General features: G+C 41.8%; 1 protein-coding gene across 1 annotated transcript in view; it reads right to left on the bottom strand.

The window, feature by feature from the left end:
- RGSL1 (regulator of G protein signaling like 1) overlaps positions 1-22,055 on the bottom strand; it is a 1,267,980-nt gene that overhangs the window by 923,843 nt on the left and 322,082 nt on the right. The window contains exon 8 of the mRNA XM_044086788.1: positions 21,227-21,335. Coding sequence (XP_043942723.1) covers positions 21,227-21,335 — 109 coding nt within the window. The remainder of the gene's footprint in view (positions 1-21,226; positions 21,336-22,055) is intronic.

Raw genomic sequence — 22,055 nt, 5'->3', positions numbered from 1 at the left:
CAAGTACTTGGAATAGGAATAGAACCCACAGCCTTCTGGTCTTTCAAAACCAAAGTCAAGTGTGCTACCTGCTGCACCATTAACATTTTTCATGTTGAGTAAAATGAGATGTGATTATTCATAGTAAATATATTACATCCACAGAGCCAATCTGCTGGAGTTTTTCTCTACAAAACTATTTATACCTTCACATAGTAGTCAGAAGTTGTCTTTGGAAAAGTTGTTCAGTTTTTTTTTTGCTCCTGCGGGGGTGTCAGGTTCAATAGTTCCTTTCAACAAGACATTTTTATGGTCTGACCTTACCAGGGAAGGTATCACAAGGGGTGGGGGGGGGGTGCAGTGACTTCCCATGTTGGTGAGTACTATGTCTATGACATTTGAGCCCATTGTGGGGGTGCAGACTATCTGTTCCAGAGCATTTGAATTTACAAAGTCCAGGAACCTCTGGGTGAGCATGTTTACACTCATAGATGTCACCCAGATGAAGGAAGGATAGTTGAAATCACCCATGACTAAGGTGTTAGGCTGTATGGAGAGTGATTCCAGTAAGTCCAGGTAGGCGGTGTGCTTTTCTTGGTTCATGGTGGGGGACCTATAGCTAGCAATGATGTGGTACTGTATTTTGCCTAGAGTTAATTAGACGTGGAGTAGTTTGAGACAGTCATACTGTTTGAGGTGTACTTGGCTTTAATGAAGAAGCATACTCCTCCACCTTTGGTTCTTTCACACTCATTTTGAGGTCTGAATGTGTGGAAGGCATTGTAGCCTTGCACAGCCAGGGTGATCTCCATGGCCCTAAACCATATCTCAGAGACTGCATAGATATCAGCATCTTCTAAGGTGAGGAGTGCAACTAGCGAGTGCAGCTTCATGTTTAAACTTCTAGAAATAAGCAGCAGAACCTTGAGTTTGCTTCGGGTGAATTTTGTTACACTGGAAATTTTGCTGTTTTGACATTGCCTAAAAAAGGCACTATGGGGAGGCAAGTACTTTTGCCAGAATCCAAATGCCAAGAGAAGGCAGATGCAGACCATCTCTGGCAAAGTAGCATGGTCAGTCGACCATGTCATCCCAGGCTGACAGATACTGGATTCCCCTGGACTGACACCAGACGCTAAGCCAATTGTTGAAATTGATCATGTTTTGTTTATACTGTGGCATCATCCTGGGAGAAGGTAGAGTGCTGCTTTGGGCTACAGTCATATCTGCCTGGGACACATAGTCTGAGAGATCAGTTATGCCTCTCTTCATATAGTCCAGAGAGGTATGTCTCAAGTCCTATGGCAGAGTCATAATGGTACTTGCTGCTGTTGAGTGACCTGAATGCATGCATGATCTGATGGATCCTGGTAACTGACAGGCAGCTGACTGTGACCTTCTCCTCGTTCTGCCTGGTGAGGGGAACATCTGTCTGTCTCACTATGGAGTCACCTATGACCAGGACATTTGATTTAGAGGTGTTTTGCTTTAGGGGCTTACTTGTTGAGGCACATTTGTATGTGCTATTATGTGTAGTGGTTTCTATTTGCGTAATACTGTGTGCTCTTTAAGTTTGGGAGGTCTCTGAACTTTTGGTATACTTCTAGTGAGTACCTCTGTGTATGTGGGTCTATGCGTTGTGTCTTTAGTTTGTGTGAGAGGTGAAGGTGAAGAGTGTCTACCGACAACCTGTTTGTTATCTGGTTTGTTGTTACATGGAAAGTGATTCCACTTTCACAGTGTACTTACATCTCTCACATAAGGTATTTGTTTGCTGTAGGAATAAATGGTTGTCAGCATACATGAGGCAATTACTACATTGACTCAGTATTCCCATGTGAATCAGGATGGCCAGAGAAATGATGGGAAACTGTCTGTCCATTATAGCAGGTTTTTACCATATGAGCTACTAGGGAAAGGAGTGAGCTAGATTGATCAGTTTTTGCGCCAGGACTATCAAGCTATTAGGAAATGAGTGAGCTAGTTTGACCAGTTTTTGCTCTAGGACTATCAAAGGTTGTTAAATTGAGGGTTGTGGATGACAGGTGTGGCAACGCTGCTCAGTGTGCAACTAAGGTGCCTTTAGTGCAACAGAGAAGCTTGTGAGGGTTCCACTGACAGCTTTCTAGGGAAAAATTGTGTTCCACGCATTTGCATCAATACAGGGCAGCATTAACCCCTGTTGTGCAATGCAGACAACATTAAACAATTTTAAGCTAATCTACCAATACGAAAGTACATAATGAACCTTCCTCCAGCAATCCACAGCTCAGACAAGGCTGGATCCACACTCCTTTGCTGCAAGACTGCACAGGAACCTTTCTTAATGTAAGATGGCTGGTTTAGTGCAAATGTATAATAAAAACAGGCTAGATTCAACAGGTCTGAATCTAGACTATGCTATTTAGGCTGAAAATACAATTGAAAACAAGTGCAGAAAATATGCAGTCACAACAGTAAAAAGGAAGAAAAAATGGAGTGATCAGATACAATGTAATTTAAATAGTGCACTAGAAACACAAAATATACTTATTTTCTTGATGGAGAAATCTCAATTGTTTCCCCAATCTAAACAGACAGGGCTACCTCTGAGTGCACTAGATGGAAAATCCACTGATGTAAAAACAAGTGCTTGGTTGAGTGTAAGAATACACTACTTTACCCAACAGCTAGTTAGAAAATGAATTCAGATCAAGTAAATCAGCAGAACAATGAGTGACAAAATGCAATTTAATACAAGTATAAGGAAAGGCAAATAAATAATTCAATATTATTAACAGCAGTGTAGAAAGACAGGAGCTTATTAATCTGAATTTAGAGTAGGGGTGGGCAGCTTAAAATCACCAGGTTTAAAAAGCACATTAACAAAATGGGGGGTGAGAAACACTAGCAGGGAATCACCAGCAGTGCTTTAGTTCAAGCAAGCTTGAAATCTTTTCAGCAAAAGACAAAGGACCAGAAATTCACTGTGTGTTTACTATCACTCAAGAGACAATTAACTAATGATAAAATATGTAAAAAGTGCAGCCTAGATAAATTGTCTGCCTCTCACATACAACAAAAACACCAGGCCAAGCAGATTTCTTAAAACTAACAACAAAATGGAGTATGTAAAACCAGGGTTACCACCCCTCCGTTTTTTTTCCGGACTACCCGGAAATCAAACTGAATCTCTGGTAGTCCGGAAAACACTATACAAGTATTCTGTTTCAAAAAGGAAACAGACTATTGGAGTTTGAAAATCGGCTGATTTACTATGCTTTTTTTTTACAGAAAAGCATAGTAAATCAACAGAAAGCAGGCAACAGGAATGAAAAAAAGAGGATGTTCCCCACCAAGTGATGTCATTGCGATGTCACAAAATGGGTGGAATGTGGGTGGGCGGGGTTACTGGTGATGCAAGGGGTGTGGCTTTACTCTGGTTTTTGCCACGAAGGAAGGTGGCAACCCTATGTAAAACAGAAAGCAGCTCTAGCAGTCACAGACAAAAATACAGGGTCACTTTCCTCACCCAGCAGGGAATCACCATCAGTGCTTTAGTTTATGTAGGCTTGAAATATTTTCAGCAAAAGGCAAAGAACCAGAAATTCACAGTGTATTTAAGTATCACTCAAGAGACAATTAAACAATGAAAAAAACATGTGAAATCTTAAAACAAAACACAAAAAACAAAATGGAGTAGGTAAAACAGAAACCAGCTCTGTCAGTCACAGACAAAAACACTTAGGTTTACTTTCCTCACACAGCAGGGAATCACCAGCAGTGCATTAGTTTATGCAGGCTTGAAATCTTTTCAGCAAAAGGCAAAGACAGAAATTCACTGTGTATTTAAGTATCACTCAAGAGACAATTAACCAATGAAAAAACATGTGAAATGTGCAGCCTAAGTGTCTACCTCTCACATAGAATAAAAACATGAGGCTAAGCATATTTCTTAAAATGGAAAACAAAATGAAGTAGGTAAAACAGAAAGCAGCTCTATGAATCATAGACAAAAAAAGAAGTTATGTACTTACCATAACGTTCCATGTTTGTAGTCTATCCCACCTACATTCTTGCTGGATGGGTTTGGAGCCGATTCTCGGCTCTGACTCGGCCGATACTAAAGCTCGAGAACTTTTACTGGCTCGAGCCTAACCCCTATCCCATGGTGCCTCACAGCAATTCCCCAGATCTTGTTTGTAAGAAAGTAAATAGGTACATAATAGTCAGTAAACTATTAATAAGTATACACATACAAAGAGAACACTCTGTATTACTATCCATGCCAGGTGGACGGAAAACTACAACCAGGTCAGATAGCATAATGGATAGTCCACCAGTTCCTCCAGGAAACAGGAAGGGGGAAGGAGGGTGGGACACAAGAATGTAGGTGAGATGGACTACAAACATGGAACGTTATGGTATGTACATAACTTCTTTATGTTATGTAGTCCTATCTCGCCATAATTCTTGCTGGATGGGACAGCGTCCCTAGCACCTTTATCCCAGGTGGCTCAAGTGAAGAGAGACAAGTAAGCCCCTAAAGCAAAACACCTCTAATCAGCACAGTGGACGCAAAGGATGATCTGTCCTGGGAGGCCAAATCCAACTTGTAATGAGTGACAAAGGTATGAGGTCTTGCCCAAGTAGCTGCTGCACAAATGGTATCAATTGGAAGCTTAGATCTAAAGGCATATGAAGTAGATACTTCTCTGGTTGAATGGCCTTTTACTTTGCCTGGTAATTGTTTGCCAGCAGCTTTGTAAGCAAAGGAAATGCAGTCTGAAAGCCATTTAGACAAGGTGACCTTAGAAACAGGCAAACCTTTATTTTTGTCTGAAAAGGAAACAAATAATTGGTCAGATTTTCGAAATTCTTTAGTCCTGTGCAGATAAAACCTGAGAATTCCGTGAACATCCAATTGGTGTAGTCTGTATTCTGATTTATTAGAATGATTTGGGAAGAAAACTGGAAGTTCAATAGTTGAGTTGAGATTATGCTCTGAACATACCTTAGGAAGAAAAGAAGGACTTGTTCTAAGTGAGACTCTATTCTTATAGAACACAATATAAGGAGGTTGAATGGTGAGGGCTTGCAGTTCAGAAACTCTCCTGGCCAACATTATAGCCACTAGGAACAATGTCTTCCATGACAAGAATTTCAGATCTGCTGAAGAAGAGGGTTCAAATGGCGGAGAAATTAAGGATGTAAGAACTAGGTTTAGGTCCCAGGGCTCCAGTGATTGTCTGATTGGAGGCCTGAGAAGGAGGACTCCTTTCAGAAAGGTTTTGCATAAAGAGTGATACATGACTGGATTTCCCATGAAGCCAAAATGGTAATTAGAGATGGCAGCTAACTGAACTCTAATAGTAGCAGCTACAGCTCCTTCATGAAAAATAGATGACAGGAAGGACAGGAAAAATTCAACAGGAGTTGAGTAGGGATCCATGCCTTGGTTTGCTGCCCAAATGGAGAACCTTTTCCATTTGCTGGAATATAACTTCCTGGTGGAAGGTTTGTGTGAAGAAATCAGAATGTGTTTGACTGAAGAGGAAAGGGAAATACGCCTGGCTATTCGTGGAACTGGAGCAGCCATGCTGTCAATTTCAGGGTTTGGATAGTAGGGTGGAACTGCCCTGATTGATGAATCAGGAGGTCTGGAGATGGTTCCAGAATCCATGGTTCCTCCAATAGGCAGGGCCACAGGAAGGGGAACCAGACTTGGCGAGGCCAGTAAGGGGCAATGAGGATCAGGGTACTCTTCAACCGTTTTGCTTTCTGAATTACTTTTGGAATGAGAGAAAAGGGTGGAAAAGCATAAAGGAGTCCCGGAGGCCAATTGTGGACTAAAGCATCCCTGGGTGACGTCCCCGGATGGAGAATTAGGGCAAAGTAGCTGCTGCATTTGGTGTTCATGTATGTGGTGAACAGGTTGCAGCAAAGCTGGCCCCATTTGCGAAAACCTCTTCCGCAACTTCTGAATTCAGGGACCACTCGTGAGGCATCAGAATTGCTTGGCTCAGTTTGTCTGCTATCACATTGGACTTCCCCGGGATGTGCATTGCTACCAGAAAGCATTGAGAGTCCATCACCCATTTCCATACTCTTAAAGCCTCTCGACAAAGTGGGTAAGATTTGGTTCCCCCCTTGCTTGTTTATGCACCACACTACAGACATGTTGTCTGATTGAATCTCAATTGTCCCAGTGGGAAGAGAACTGTGAAGTGCTTGCAACGCATATAGCACCGCTCTCATCTCCAGAACATTTACTTGTAAGTGATTCTCGTGATCCTGCTAAGTATCTTGGACCATCATTCCCAGATAATGTCCCACCATCTGGAAGGTGTCCGTGGTCAGGACTGCATTTTCTTGAGGGGGAGCAGGAGAACGACCTAGATAAAGTTGATCCGTAAGTAACCACCATGTTAGATCCTTCTTACAGGAGTTTCTGATGAGTATTTGGTGAGACGGGGAGATCCTGCACTAACCACTGGGCAAATAGTAGCCACTGAAGTACCCTCATGTGCAGACGGGCTAGGGAAACTAAGAGAATAGTGGAAGCCATAGTCCCTAGGACCTGTATGACTATCCTAGCCTGTACTTTGTCTCTCTTCAGCAAGAATCTGACTTCATTGTATAACGATTCTATCCTTTCTAGTGGCAGTTTTGCTGTCATGGTGGTTGAATCTATCTCTGATCCTTACGAATACAATGTGCTGCGATGGAGATAAGGCTGATTTTTTTAGATTTATTGTAATGCCTAATCTGGTGCACAAGGATAGAGTCTCGTCCCTGGTTCTGATAAGTTGTTGCTTGGTAGTAGCAGTGAGGAGCCAGTCGTCTAGGTACGGAAACACCTGGAATCCTTGATGTCTCAGGTGAGCTACCACTGCCATGCATTTGGTGAACACTCTGGGGGCTGTAGTGAGGCCAAAGGGCAGTGTTCAAAACTAAAAAATGACTGGTTTCTAGCCGAAAGCGTAGGTGTCGTCTGGAGTGCCTTTCCATTTTGATGTGGTAGTATGCGTCCTGAAGATCTATTGAGCACATCCAATTGTCTTTTCCGATGAAGGGAAATATCAACTGCAGAGTGATCATTCGAAACTTCGATTTCTTTACCAACTTGTTGAATCTGCTGAGATCTAGAATTGATCTCCGGTCCCGTCTTTTTTGGAGCTAAAAAGAATCGTGAGTAAGTTCCAGATCTTATTTGCTCTGTGGGGACTTCTTGGATGACTCTTTTTTATAGCAACGAGATGACCTCTGATGTTGCACGGTCTAACTGAATGGGTAATATGTCTGGTAGAGACTGGTTTACTGGGGGATTGGAAACAAAGGGAATAAGGTAACCTCTGGATATTACGGTTTGCACCCAACGATCTTGGGAAATTTGTGCCAGGCACTTGGGTACAGTGAATGATGACCTCCAACTGTCTCCAGAGATGGACAGTTGGGCAACCCCTCAGGGGCAATGGAAAGGACGATCAGAAAAAGTATCTCTAGCTCCCTGATGTTGCAGACCTCCTCTGCCACGAGGGCAGCGTCTTCCATTATATCCTCCCCCTCTGCCTCTAGGAGAGGGTTGACCTTGTGCCTCAGGGAAACCTTTTTGGGATTTACGGAACCATATTTTCCTTCTCTATGACCCTTGGGATAGGGTCTAGATGGAAGGGAGAAACGGACTCTGACAGCAGATAAGGTTTTCCCTTCCTGCTTGCACCTGGTCAAAGTTTCTTTTACATGTGGTCCAAAAAGAGTTGAACCATCAAAGGGGACGTTAGTAAAGGAAGACTTAAAGGATTCCGTGAAGTTACAAAGACACATCCAGGAATGTCTCCTAAGACAGATTCCTGCTGCGGCTGCCCTGCTCGCTCCATCAGCTGCATAGGAAATCAGCCTTATAGAGCAGTTAGCTATAGAGGTAAGGGTGGAGAGCTGTGCAGATACCTTGTCCATGGATCCTGAAGCTACTGAACCCTGAAGGGTGTCTCCCAACTCCTTCAGGAGATCCCTTTGAAGTCGAGTAAAATGTGACAGGTAATTCAGCGATCTTAAGGTGAATGCCGCTGAAGAGAAGGTACACTTTCCATACCTATCCATCATCCTGGACTCCTTATTAGGAGAATGGATATTAGAAGATGTCTTGGACAACTCCTTCTTAGTGGCAGCTGCTACCGCCATAGCATCAACAGGAACTCCCTTAGAAAGAAAGAGTTTATCTTCTGGAGCAGTCTATCTTCTTGAACAGGCTCCACTGTGTCTGGAGAGGTCCAGGCTTTCCGGGATATGACCCCCAATAGCTGGTCATAAGGCGGTGTCACCCAGGAGGTGGAAGGTTGGGGAACCAAAGGCCTCAAGGTATACTGATTCATCCTCAGTAGGGTTAGAGGTCTTCCAATCACCCCTCTGTCTAAGGATTTCAAGGATGTCAGAAAAGGAGACATCCTCAGAGGGGGATCTAGGGGACCCTTCTGACTCATCCAAATCAGTGTCTGATGTGACAGACTCAGGTAAGTCAATGTTCTTCCTCTTACAAAGTCTCTTCCGAGGAAGCTCCCCAGTGGGATAATCTGGGGGAGGTCTCAGAAGAAGGGGACACCTCCAATGGGGGCTGCTTGAGTCTCTGATTCCCTATGCTGAGGTGGTGACAGGGGAGAAGAGGTTGCTGCCGGCTGCTGGTGGGACACTGGGTCCAAGAGCAGCGCTTTGGCACTGGACAAAACTCTCTCTATTGCTTTGAAGGCCTCTCCACCCTGCTTCAAGGAAGACCTCTATTCCAAGGAGATGGAAAGTTGGGTCCAAGCAGGGGGGACAGGCTCTGAAGCAGATGTGGGAAGTGAGCTGAGTCAAGCCGAAGCACCAAGAGAGAGGGTCAGTTCTGAAGAAAACCCGGGATGACTATCCCTCTCGGTGTTGACCTGAGAGCGTTGGCTCCCAGACCCCTCGGCTCCAGAGTGAGCCACAGAGGATAGAGATATCGGTTCCGAGGAAGCAGGAAGAATTCTCGGAACTGAAGAATCCAACACAGAAGAACCCAAAGTGTTGGGCTCCGATAGTGAAGCAGTCAGTGGTAGAGCAGTAGACTGTAGAAGGGGCGGCTCCAAAGCATTTGGGTCTGGAAGAGCTAACTTTTTGGCCAGAGTCAGGTCACAGAGCAGCCTCTTCACCACCCGCTCAATGTCCTCATCTGAAAGTATCCTGGAGGAACGGGTGGAGACAGAAGGAGACCTCCTCCTTTCCAAAATAGGAGACCTTAACGTTGGTGAAACAGGGTAAAGAATAGGAGAATGTCTCAATACCGAAGGTTGCCTTGGCACCGAAGAAACCGACGGCACCAAGACAGAAGAAGCTGAATCGGAACTCCTTGGCTCCATGGCTTTAGATTTTTTGACGGCTCCCAAGCTGGAACCGAAGATTTCCTCTTAACAGTTTTTAGAGCTGTCTGACCAAGTTCCAGCTGTTCCTGGAAGGAACTGGTCATAATACACCCTGTCAATTAACTTATGTTTCCTCTCATTAAGGACCCTAGTACTAAAGGCATGGCATAAAGTACAGGGTTCTTGTAAGTGAGCCTCTCCCAGACAATACACGCAGCTAGTATGACTGTCAGTCAAAGACATTTTCTGTGAACATTTGTTACATTTCTTGAAGCCCAAAGGGCGGTGTTCCTTATGGTCTCTGTCTTTTTCTTTGAACATACTGACAAAGAAAAACAAGGCTAACAACCAATTCAAATAGCAACACTAACTGTTACTAACAGTAACGTTATGAAGAGAAGAAAGTTATTACTAATTTTTTTTTTTTTCAAGGAAGAAGGGCTAACACACAGGGAGGAAAGGCCCTCTAATTTAAATGGGCAACTATGGCCCTCTAACTAAAATGGGCCATACAATCCTAAAGAATGTGGAATAGGGGATCAAGCACTCAAACAACAAACACACAGGTACTACTAATAACTATAATAGGTAGAAAAAGAGGAAAAGGACAAGAAATAGCAAGATTTATCAAAAAATCTTTTACTTAGCCAACGAGCCAATAATGAGACAACCTCTAAGTTTTCACGGCAAATGAGATCGGGAGAATTGTCGTGAGGCACCATGGGGTAGGGGTTAGCCTCGAGCCAGTAAAAGCTCTCATCGGCTCCAAACCCATCCAGCAAGAATTACGGCGAGATAGGACTACATAACATATATAGGTTTACTTTCCCAACCCAGCAGGGAATCACCAGCAGTGCTTTAGTTTATGCAGGCTTGACACCTTTTCAGCAAAAGACTGATACAGTTTGTTAAACTGTTAGTAGGCCTCAGCAGTATTACATAGCCTAAATGGCAGTATGGTTGTGGAGTAGTGCTATTCGGTTCCATCTGGCTTGTTACATATGTTTTTCTGATTTGATTGCTTTCTCTTGCCCTTTGCTCTAGGATTACTGGCCTACTAATTGCAGTTAAAGAACAAAATAATGCACTTAAAGACTATGGTGGAACCCTTAATTTAAACAGGATCTATAATAAAAAAAATTATTACTCACAAAATAAAAGTAGCTCTCAAGAAGTCAAAAATACCCTTACTCAACTTAACAAGAAACTCTGAGTCTTGATAAAATCAACCAAAGACAGATATGGGGTAAAAATAGCCACCCAGGTGAAGGATAACCAAAAAGTCTTCCTTAACTGTATTAAAAATCTCAGAAGCAATGCCCAGCATAGTGCAGAGCTAACAGTAAATTATATCACATACTTGCATACAGAGGACACAGCCAGTCTACTAGCAGACAGATTTAGCTCTAACTTAATCCCCTTCTCCCCTCCAATATTCTCAGTTTAAATATCCACATCTTCCTACCCTCCTCAAATCTTCCAAGAACACATTCTCAAGACTCTATTTAAGGCTATGAACTCCACATCTGTGGGGTTGGATAGCATACAAGTCTGCCTACTTGCCAGCCTGTAACATGAATTGTCAGACCTCCTTCAGAGACAGTTCAGCATTAGCCTCAAAACAAGATTTGTGCCAGATGAATGGGGGAGAGCAACAGCCATTCCCCTGCACAAAGATGGGGCTACAGCAGAATTACAGATCCATAAGCCTGACCAGCCTCATGTGTAAGGTTATGAAAGAGATTATTATGGAACTGATAAATAAAGATGTAGGTGACAGAGACTTTCAAACCAAGCCAGTTTGATTCATTCAATGGAAGGGCCTGCCTACTTAACCGGGTTGATTTTTCAGAAAAAAGTCATTGAGGCAATGGACAAGGACAAATCACTGCACACTGCATGACCCTGCACAGGTATTTAACACCAGCCCACACTCAGGCATCATAGATAAACTCTCCCAGCTAAATGTTAGCCCCCAGTAGCTCGACAGGTAGCAAACTGGCTCACAAATCAAATGAAGGAAATAAGGGTGGGCAGTTCTGCTTCCTCTAAAAGACCTCTTACTAGTGGAGTGCCCCAAGATTTAGTCCATGGGCCACTTCTCTTTGGCATTTACTTCTAGGAGTTCAAAGATAAGGTTACGGGATTGTGGCTCTAAGTCTGAAAATGACTGCAAACTTGGTGCCATCATAAACTCCCAGAGGAAATTGTGATCCTGTAAAATGGCCTGCCCTAACCAAATAGTTGATGCCAAAACTGTGGACTATAACTAAATGCCAAGAAATGTGCAATCGTATACTTTGGCAAGCATGACTCCATTTGTAATTTTCACATTAAAAACACCCCCTTGAAAACTTATTCCACAGCTGGAGATCTGGGAACCTATATTGACAGTGAACCGTCCTTTGATCACCATATACCCATTATTGTAAGGAAGTCCTTTTTAATTGCATAGCTTATACTGATGGGTTTAGCATCCATATCCAGGGATGTAACTATTCCTCTGTCCTTGGCATTCATTAGGTCAATCACTGAGTATAATACCCCTTTTGGTGTATAACTGTCCAAATACTTGTCATAGCTGGAAAACTGCAGTGTTTCCTGACTAAAAACTCAAGGGTCTAAATCATAAAACTTATGCAGCCCACCGCAAAAATTGGATCTCTTCTCAGTATCTTAAAGGATACTGAGAGGTGGCCACTGCCTAGCATACACTGTACTTCGAAATGTATAAGAGGTCTGAGTCCAGTGGTATCAGAAACACCCACTCAAGCAATCTCAATATCTGTTGCAAGATTAACAGAACATGTTGAAGGGATAGGTAAGTATCAGAGAGAATACCACATTTATGGAAACAGCGTCCTATTCACATGAAGCAGAGTACTTGTCTTAATCTGTTCAAACATAACTTGAATGAATGGATGGCTGGCTGCAAATTCACTTCTGATTTACCACCAGGGACCCTCATGGACAGGGGGAACATGTAAGACCCCAAAGTATACTTGTGCAGCCTGTCTAAGAAGATTCATATTTTAAAATATAAGGGTGAATAATTATTATGGGAATAAAGGGCTAGGCTTCTTAAGCTCCTCACCAATCAATAGCCTAGTAAGTACCTATGAACCAAAAAATATCCAAGTCACTGTTCTCTGTTCCAACAATGTTCAGCCATCTCAGGCAATTATTTCCTTGTACCTGCACAGTAAACCCAGGCATTTCTTATCTAATTTTAAAACTCATGTTAGAACATGAATAAATTGTTACAAATTCTAGATAAAGTGGTTTTAAAGAAAAGCTGGCATGTAGTTATGATTGATGAAAAATGTGCTCTATATGTCTGCCTTTTAATCTGAGAGACTTTTGTTTTACGTAATTGCTCAAGACCAAAATGAGGTAAAATAAAACATTTCAGAGCTTTACCAGAAAAGCTCATCCGGACTCTGGTACACTTTGCTGTGAAGGAAAGGTTAGTTTACTTTTATTTTTTGTATTTTTGTATTACTTTATTGCTTTTCTATATTTTGAATACTGTGGTTTGTTTTCTTTACCTTGTGTTTTACTTGCATTCTGCTTTAACAGCATAGTAAAACTTCAAAAGAGACCACAGCGCTCTCTCTTCTGAGTCAGGCAGATCCCACCCAGTTACAGTTGTCTTGTTAAATACCACTGTCTTTCTAGTTGCCTGCCTTTTATGTTAATCTGACCATATATCTCATTTCCTCTCTACTTTCACTGGCTTGTGTGAGTAATCACAAAATCATCATTTTTGAAATCCCTCTCCTTCAACTATTTAAATTTATTGGCCATCCTACTGTATTCTATAGTACCAGAATACAAAAGAGACCACCCCTTTCAATCCATCTTGCTGTTTTAAAAATAGTAACTCTCCACTAAACCTTAACTTTTTAAACAGGTAAAACTTAAGATACCTACTTTCACATCTAACTTCTCTAGTGCACACTGCAGTGTGCATTTTTTTTCATCTTACCTTTAAACATCCCTGTGACTAGCACTTTCTCTAATACCTGCTGGAAAGCACTAGGAAGCCTTAAACTGATACAATCACTCAACTCTCCTTGTTAATTAGGAGAAATTAATAGTAGGCACTAAACAGCCTATAATTGCAAAGTACCTTGCTAAGGTAAGGGAAAACAGCTCCTGTACTTTACAAAAAGAAAAAAAAAGCACCAAACCAGGCATGTCCAAGGGTCAGCTTCCGGTGATTTCTCCTGTCCACCTGGTGAATCTGGGCATACTGGTGCAATGCAGCAATTGTCTCATGTACACAGACAGCCCTCTCCTCCTACCACCCAACACTACAACCTGTGAGAGATGCACTTACATAGCCAAAATGGAAGCAAAGCTCTCTCCACCCAAGATTGTGCTAGACAGTCAAGAGGAGAAGGTTAACACCCACACTACAGCTCAAGCAACACATAGCCCTTCTAAACCCACACCACCAACACCCACACCACCAACACCCACATATAGCAACACTAAATCCACATATGCAGAGGCCCTTAACTGTAACCTGCCCAAGCAACAAGGACCTCTGAAGCTGAAATGCAAACACCAATCACAACCAAAGTGTCACATAGTTCATAACACCAGTGTGCCACCCAGCAACAGCCCCTAAGGCAAGACAATGTACCTAACACTTTAGTCATAGGTGACTCTATAGTCCAGCACACTGATGTCCCTCTCACCAGGATGAACAAGGAGAAAATTAGTCAGCTGCCTGTTGGGTGCTAGGATCCGTCACATAACGCATGCACTCAAGTCACTCCACAACAAGTACAAATATGACTCTGTCATTGTCCATGTTGGAGTGAATGACTTGAGACGTACCTCCCTGGACTACATGAAAAGAGACATGGAAGAGCTCTCGGATCATGTGGCCCAGGCAGGTATGACCCTAGCCCTGAGTAGCATCCTGCCTTTGCCCAGAATGATACCACAATATAAGGACAAAATGATTGACTTCAACAATTGGCTAAGCTTCTGGTGTCATTCAAAGGGGATCCAGTATCTGTCTGCCTGGGACGACATGATTGACAGACCACGATGCTTTGCCAGAGATGGTCTGTACCTGTCGCTCCTGGGATTCAGGTTACTGGCTAAGGCTCGTGCCACCCCTGTAGTGCCTTTTTTAGGCAAAGTTCAAAGGACAAAACCACCACCGTAACAGATACAAGCGTGCAAAATCTGAAGGTAATGCTACTCAATGCTAGAAGTCTAAACCTCAAAATGCACTCTCTCGACGCACTCCTAAAAATGGAGAACATCGATATCTGTGCAGTAACTGAGACCTGGTTCAAGGCTCCAGAGAGCACCCCTGCAATACCAGGCTACAACTCTTACCATACTTTTCAGCCACCAAACCAGGACCGAAACACTAAAGGTGGAGAAGTGTCAATATTCACCAAGGATATTCACACCACCAGGCTAGCTGCCCAACACAATGCGTCTGAAATTCTCCAGGTGCAACTAACATTAGGTAAGACTGCAATCAAAATTGTAGCTTGCTACAGATCCCCCACCATACCCCAAGATTCTCACTACACCTTTCTAGACATACTGGAAAATATTAAGATAGAACCAAACACCCTATTACTATGTGATTTTAACTACCCTGTCATTAACTGGGAAAACTACTCATGTACCAACGCCTTTGCCCAACGGTTCTTGGAATTCATAAATTCCAACGGCCTGGATCAACTAATCCATAGTCCCATCAGGGGCTCCAATATCCTAGACCTGGTCATTACCAACATGGGAAATCGATGCTCCACACCTATGGTCACCCCCTCGTTAGTTAGGTCTGACCATAAGCTAATCACCCTTAACATCCACATCCCACCCCCACCCCCCAGTAAGGAAACCTCTATAAAAAAACTTCTCCAAAGCCAACTTCATGCTGCTCAAGTCAGAAGTGACAAACTTCATGACACCCATGCAGATGGGAACTGAAAGTTCAACTGCTGAATCCTACACTAAGGCACTGTATGAGCACATCCACTCATGCATGAATCGTGCCATCCCATATAGAACCAAGATGCTCTCATCCAAAAAAAGGAAGCCAATCTGGTGGTCCCCTGCCATAAACAAACTTTACAACAAAAGGAAGAAACTGTTGCAGAAAAGAGGAAAATCCCAGGATGCAAAAACTCCCTTACCAGCCTCAGTAAAAAACTGAGATCCCTCATAAAATCCTCCAAAGCTAGTTACGAAAATAAAATTGCCAAAGATTCCAAAGACAACCACAAGGCATTCTATAACTATGTCAAGAATCTAAATGGCAGTGCTCAGATCTGCTCTGAGCTAAAACAGAATGGCACTAAATATACTGATCCCAAGGATATTGCCAATATCCTGGCTGATTGATTCAGTGCCAACTTCACCCCCCTCTCACCCCCTAAATGGCCCATCTCAATACCAGAAGATTGCCAAATTCCGGTAATAACGGCCGCAGAGGTAAAAAACGCACTCTCCAAAGCTAAGAATACAGCATCCATGGGACCAGAAGATATCCTGGGCTATGTACTACATGAACTACAATATGAACTGGCACCTCACCTAAGTGTCATGTTTAATCATAGCCTCACCTCAGGTTTCGTGCCTACTGAGTGGCGCAGAGCTACAGTTATCCCACTCCACAAGGGGGGATCCACGTTGGATCCTGGAAACTACCGTCCCATCAGTCTGACAAGCCTTATCTGCAAGGCCATGGAGTGTATTATCATGGAACTTATAAACAAAGACATTGGCAACCTTCAAACACTGGACCCCAAACAGTTTGGGTTTGTGAAGGGCCAATCCTGTCTCCTGAACCTGATTGACTTCTTCAAATCAGTCTCCAGAGCCATGGACAAGGGTAAGGTGGTCCACACAGCCTATCTAGACCTTGCCAAGGCCTTTGACACCATCCCCCACTCTGGAATCATAGATAAACTTACTAAGCTGGGCAATAATCCCTACATCACCCAATGGGTTGCTAACTGGCTTACTGAGAGAACCCACACTGTAAAAGTAGCCGACTCCAAATCCAGCTCCAGACAAGTGACAAGTGGAGTACCTCAGGGTTCAGTCCTGGGACCGCTCTTGTTTGGCATCTACTTCTCTGAAGTACAGGCCAACACTAAAGGACTCTGGCTAACAAAGTTCGCAGATGACTGCAAACTGGGAGCCATTATTGAATCCCCAAATGATGTGGATACTCTACAAAAGGGCCTTACAGAAACAGATGCTTGGTGCCAGAGCCATGGGCTCAAGCTCAATGCCAAGAAATGTATAGTTATCCCCTTTGGGAAAAAACATGTATCTGTGAATTACCATATAGGTGGCAGTACACTAAACACTGAAAGTGTGATAAGAGACTTAGGGACACAGGTGGACAGTGGTCTCACCTTCGATAACCACATCGCCACAACAGTCGGGAAATCCTTCTATGTGGCACACCTCATCACTAAGGGCTTTTCATCCAGAAAAAAGGAGGTCATTGTCCCACTGTACTCATCCCTCATTAGACCCATTATAGAATGCAATGCCCCGTTTGGTATGTACCTCTCAAGACATCTGCAACAACTGGAAAGGCCGCAGAAATACCTCACTAAAAGAATCACAGGCCTAAAGCAGATGCCCTACGCTAACCGCCTTAAAAAACTCCAGCTATACTCTGTCGCATATCGTCTGCTCAGAGGCGAACTCTGCTTAACATACAAGGCCATGTCAAACCCAGAGCTGTTGGACATGCTACACTTAAAGAAATCCCAATCCCTCAGAGCCACACACTCCAGGGATTTAAACCTTGTCATCACAATAAACAAAACATGCTGGAGGGATAGGTTCCTGACCCAGAGACTCCCCAGACTCTGGAATAGATTGCCCATACATGTCAAGCAGAGTGCCTCTTTGGACCGCTTCAAAAGGGACCTTGACGATTGGATGGGAGAAAGGAAATTCACCCCAGGGATCACATCAGTCGCCCTGCTAGACAGGGGTCCAGGGAAGTAAATAGTGTGGGAAGAAATAGCCAGGGAATTGTTATGGCTAGGCTTGTATAGGCCCTAGGGCTGATAGCCTAGTACCAACCTATGAACCTATGAGATTTTTCATTAATACGTATTAGGCTTTGGTTGCAGCTGACAGGAGCTTATTTAACAAAGAATGTTGTTGAGTTTGGGCCATAATGTCTGACAGATCAATATACTGCAGTGGAAGGTTGAGAGACTTGCACATTTACAGATGAGGATACTTTAGAATCCATACCCCTAGCTGCCGTGTATATATTTACAAACATGCTTCCGGAAGATGTATTTATGAATTCACAGATCACATGGGCAATGGTTCATTTTTGGAAGGTATGACTTACTATGCAACATCAGCAAAAGTAAAGAGAAAGACATGAGCTGGTTGTCAGTGCTGTCTTAGAAATAAGAAAACTTGTTGGAAACCCTGCTATATAAGTGTTTCTTATTTACTTGAAGATTTAATCTAATGAAATGGTAGAACTTTTTGCATGATAGAATAATGTTCATTGCGTTTACATGTATCCATTAAATGAGGAAGATCAGGATAGACGATGTGCAAACTCAGATGCATTTGCAGTAACTGGTTTTAACCTAATCGGTTCATTTAAATGGTTACAATTTTTTCAAGTAGCAGCACAGGCTACTGATGACAAAATGGGGCATAACAAGCTACTGAATACTAGTGAGATGATTTAGGGCTAATACTTAGCAAGAATCTGTGGTCCTGTTCAGCATCCAGGCAAGTATTGCAGGGTCTTTGGTTTGTGAAATGGTCAGACTGAACAACTGGGTGACAATGTTAAATTTCTAATAGACAAAATTAGTCTTTTAACAATTTGTTTATCCTTGAAGGGCTGAGATACTTGAAAATCACCCTTGACATAAGAAATACTTTGATTACAATAAAATAAGGCAAAGAGGGAAATGTTAGTCTTTTAAGGTCATTGATTTTGGTAGTGGCAATTTACTTTATTAGACACATTTTATAAATGCGTGTCTGAGATGCAGATCTGCAAAGTTAACAGATTTGAGTGCAAAACGGGCATTAACGAAAGGGCAACGTTTTCTGTGATAAAAGGGGAAGAGTAATTTTAAACCCTCTCAGCTCTAATATCAGATGTTTAACTATATTCAGTTATCACTTTCTGAAATAAGTGACACAACAGTTAACAGTCAAGCTGCCAAATCATTCGTTTAAATCTCAAAAAGTATTTAGTTGTTGCAAACAGATAAGCAGATTCCAGTCGTAAATGAATAGTGTTTGGAGGATGGGGTATAAAAAACATGCAAAGAAAGTTTCAGAAACTGGAATTTGCGCACATGAATCAAGACTGGCTGTTCTTCTTAGTTCTCATTTGTTCCTCCTCATTTTCTACAAGACTTTATATGGACTTACATGATTTATGTGTAAGCCTTATCAGACACTTTTCAATAATGAAACAGACCTCCATTCGTTTCTTTATATATTTATTTGTTATTCAAGGTAGTGCATTGATCCATATGGAACATTTTCAGGCTCAGTCTAGTGAAAAATTAAACAAAGAAAAGGCATATTGTAATATTAGGAAACAATTTACAAAACACATTATTAGAGAAAACATTTTGTTAAATGTATACAGAACATTAGCACCGAGTATTTACAAAGTGAAATCAGAACAAGATCACCTTGGTATAATGCAACAAGACAATATACTGAGGGCTACTTCAGAAGCATCGCTGGTAGCAGTTTTATATTTTAATAAAAAACACCGCCCTGATGTTTTCTAATCAACATACCTGTTAGGTTGATAAGTCCATGTCAGCACTTTTCTAGGGATCGTCCATATCTTCCTGTGTCTAGACAGATGGTGAATAAGGTCACTGGATCGACAGTTAAAGCTGTGTAGTCGCTCTTGTTTAGCATTACTTTTGCTTAGTGTACAAGAAAGTCTTGCAGGACTCTTCTTCTGTTTTGCGTATGAATCTATGAAAAATCTCTCTCGCTCTTTCTCACTCTCTGGTGAATGGCCCTCACATTCAGTGAAGATAACAGAGAAAAAAGGTAGTGGATATGTATATTTCATTTGTGGTTTTATATATACAGCCCTCTTTTACCTTTTCATCTTCAGTGCCTTCTCTCATTCTTCTCACATTTTATTCTTCTGCAGTTTTTGAGTCCTATTAACTGTGTGCCTTCTCATTTGTTTACATTCCTTCTTATTTTGCTTTCGTCTGCCATATTTAGAACAGATACTCCTCTTCCTCTTCCATTTTTATATTCCATATTTTCTGGATATATTCCTTTTCTGTGACTTCTTTTCTTGGGATGTGAAAGACCCTTCTACCATGGGCTTTCCATCAGTCTTAATTTATTTGTTAAATGGGTAAGTAACATGATCTGCTACCTATCTCCTTCAGCCATGAGACACGCCACCAGAGGAAAATGCAGTATATATGAGCAATATAGAGTAGTCGGTCAACTAACAGGTCTTGGAACAGGGGAGAAAGTAACTAAAAAAATCCACAAGAACAATATGCATTACCCCACAAAGATTGTGGCTATGGGTAATAATTGAACCCTAGACTCTTGAACTATAATACAGAGGCCTTGACCACTTACCCAACATGTTGCAGTTTATTTAGAAAGAGACTGCTGACTTTAATTACATCCACCCCACTGCTAGCAGGAATACTTTCCAAAAAAATTCTGAACAATAATCACAATAGCATGAAAAAGAGAGAGAGAAAATTGCTGAAAGCTGAAAACGTCTAGCTCCGGTACAGAGAGACAGATCTCAGAATGTAACTTAGACTACCACATTCCTAAAACATTCTAGCAGTGGTCTAGCCACTGGAAAAGACAGAAAAGGAGGGGAGGGATGTGAAAGAGTGACAGGTGTCCTCTTGCACATCCAAAGAGGAGGGAGCTGACTAAGTTCTGCCAAAGGAATCTCCTCTCAGGGAAAGCACCACAAATTTTTCAAATGCACAGGGACTCAAAAGTGTGAGCCCAGCCAAGAAGTGCCTGCACTGCAGCGGAGCACAGTGGGTGTACAAAGTGTACCGTTTTCCTGGACTTGGCATAATAAGCTCTGCAATATGGCTGCTAGCTAAAAAGGGGAAGGATGTGTGCCTAGCATATAAAAATTCCAGCATTTACCAGTTTAATATCACATAATAATGACTCCAGCTTCCCTGCCGAGCCCATTGAATGTGAGGTCCTAGTTCTTCTATCCCAAAGGTAGTCCAAGACAAAGTGGCTTTATGAGACAAATGGGAAGGGAGGTCATGGGGTGTGAGTGTACTATAAGAATGCTGGTGTGACCCAAAACCAAGATTAAAAAAAACTGTTGAAGAGGGTGATTTTATAGAAAATAGTCAAGTAACAGATCACTATAAAAAGGACTAAATAATTATTTCACATAGCACTAGTGACCTCTGAGTTAATGGCTTATTAATTTTCACCACAAACATTATTTCTTTTGTAAACAATAGTAATGTTGCAGAATGTTTGATTTAATATTCATTTTTGAAGCATTACGCTTCTGACAACGGAGTTATAACTTCAATTCCCTCATTTTATGTCTCCACCATCAAAATTTTCTAAACTATTTTTAAGGCAGTAAACAAACCAGTGGCTATAAAACATAAACCAGTCCATAACTGTATAGCTATAACATTATTTCTGAAAATTTCACAGATTCAAAAGAAATAGATCATACACTCATTTTGTAATAAGGTATATACAACTAAACAAAATGGCAAGAAGCAACTACAAAGGATGTAATCTAATCATAACTAAGAAATGACAAATTACGCATTAAAGTGCTGTTGATAATTTTTCATAGCGGTACATTTTATATAGTGTGATTTTCTCACCTTGGCTTTGACGTAGGCCTTTGAAGGACTGTGTTTCCCTTTCTTATGAATCTCAGATCTACTTTTTTCCACTGAGCTCTGTTCTGGTCTTCCTTCTCTGCTGGCCTTTCTACAAAATAAGCAAAGTCAAAAGATAGCTAACATGGAGCCAGGGCAAAATAATATTCTGCAGTTTTCTACTGTCTGTATAAGATATGTGCAGTAGTATTTTGTTCAACACACTGTAAATGACGTATCAGACAATAAACTACAGAAAGTCTACACATAAGCAGACCATGTATATCTGGTCTTGTAACTCTGGGCCAATAGAAAAGATAGTGTATGTTCTTACCTCACATATTCAACCAAGGACTGTCTGCAAACAAATGCTGAAGCATACTTTTCACTGAAAATGAGCACCTGATTTGAGACCAAAAATTAGCATTATGCATCATTAAGTTTGAGGAGTCTAGGAAACTGTACAGTTACTGATAAATTATAAAAGTAGTGAATGTAACACACACTGATCCTGTCAATATTTTATTATATTAAGAATCTAATTTGCTAAATGGATTTTTTTTCAGAATGAATGTTTGTCTTTTTTTAAGGTTTTAATTCAGGATTTTCAGTGCTAAGGAGGTATGCTGTTCAGAAACATGCATATTCTGTTGTGAATTTAGGTAATGGCTACATTCCAAACTTCCTCTCCATGTCTTTCTCCCTGTTCTCACATGGTATATGGTTTTAATATTAATATGATAACTACAGTGATCTGAATGTCATGTGGTACAGTGTATAGAGACATCACAGCTGGAATATTCACCTCAGTTAGTGTCAGTCATGAAAATAT

The sequence above is a fragment of the Protopterus annectens genome, chromosome 10.part0 (assembly GCF_019279795.1).
Source record: "Protopterus annectens isolate FY-2018-M chromosome 10.part0, PAN1.0, whole genome shotgun sequence".
Taxonomy (NCBI): domain Eukaryota; kingdom Metazoa; phylum Chordata; order Ceratodontiformes; family Protopteridae; genus Protopterus; species Protopterus annectens.
Note: the sequence above shows the minus strand (reverse complement) of the source record. Positions and strands in the feature narration are given on the sequence as shown.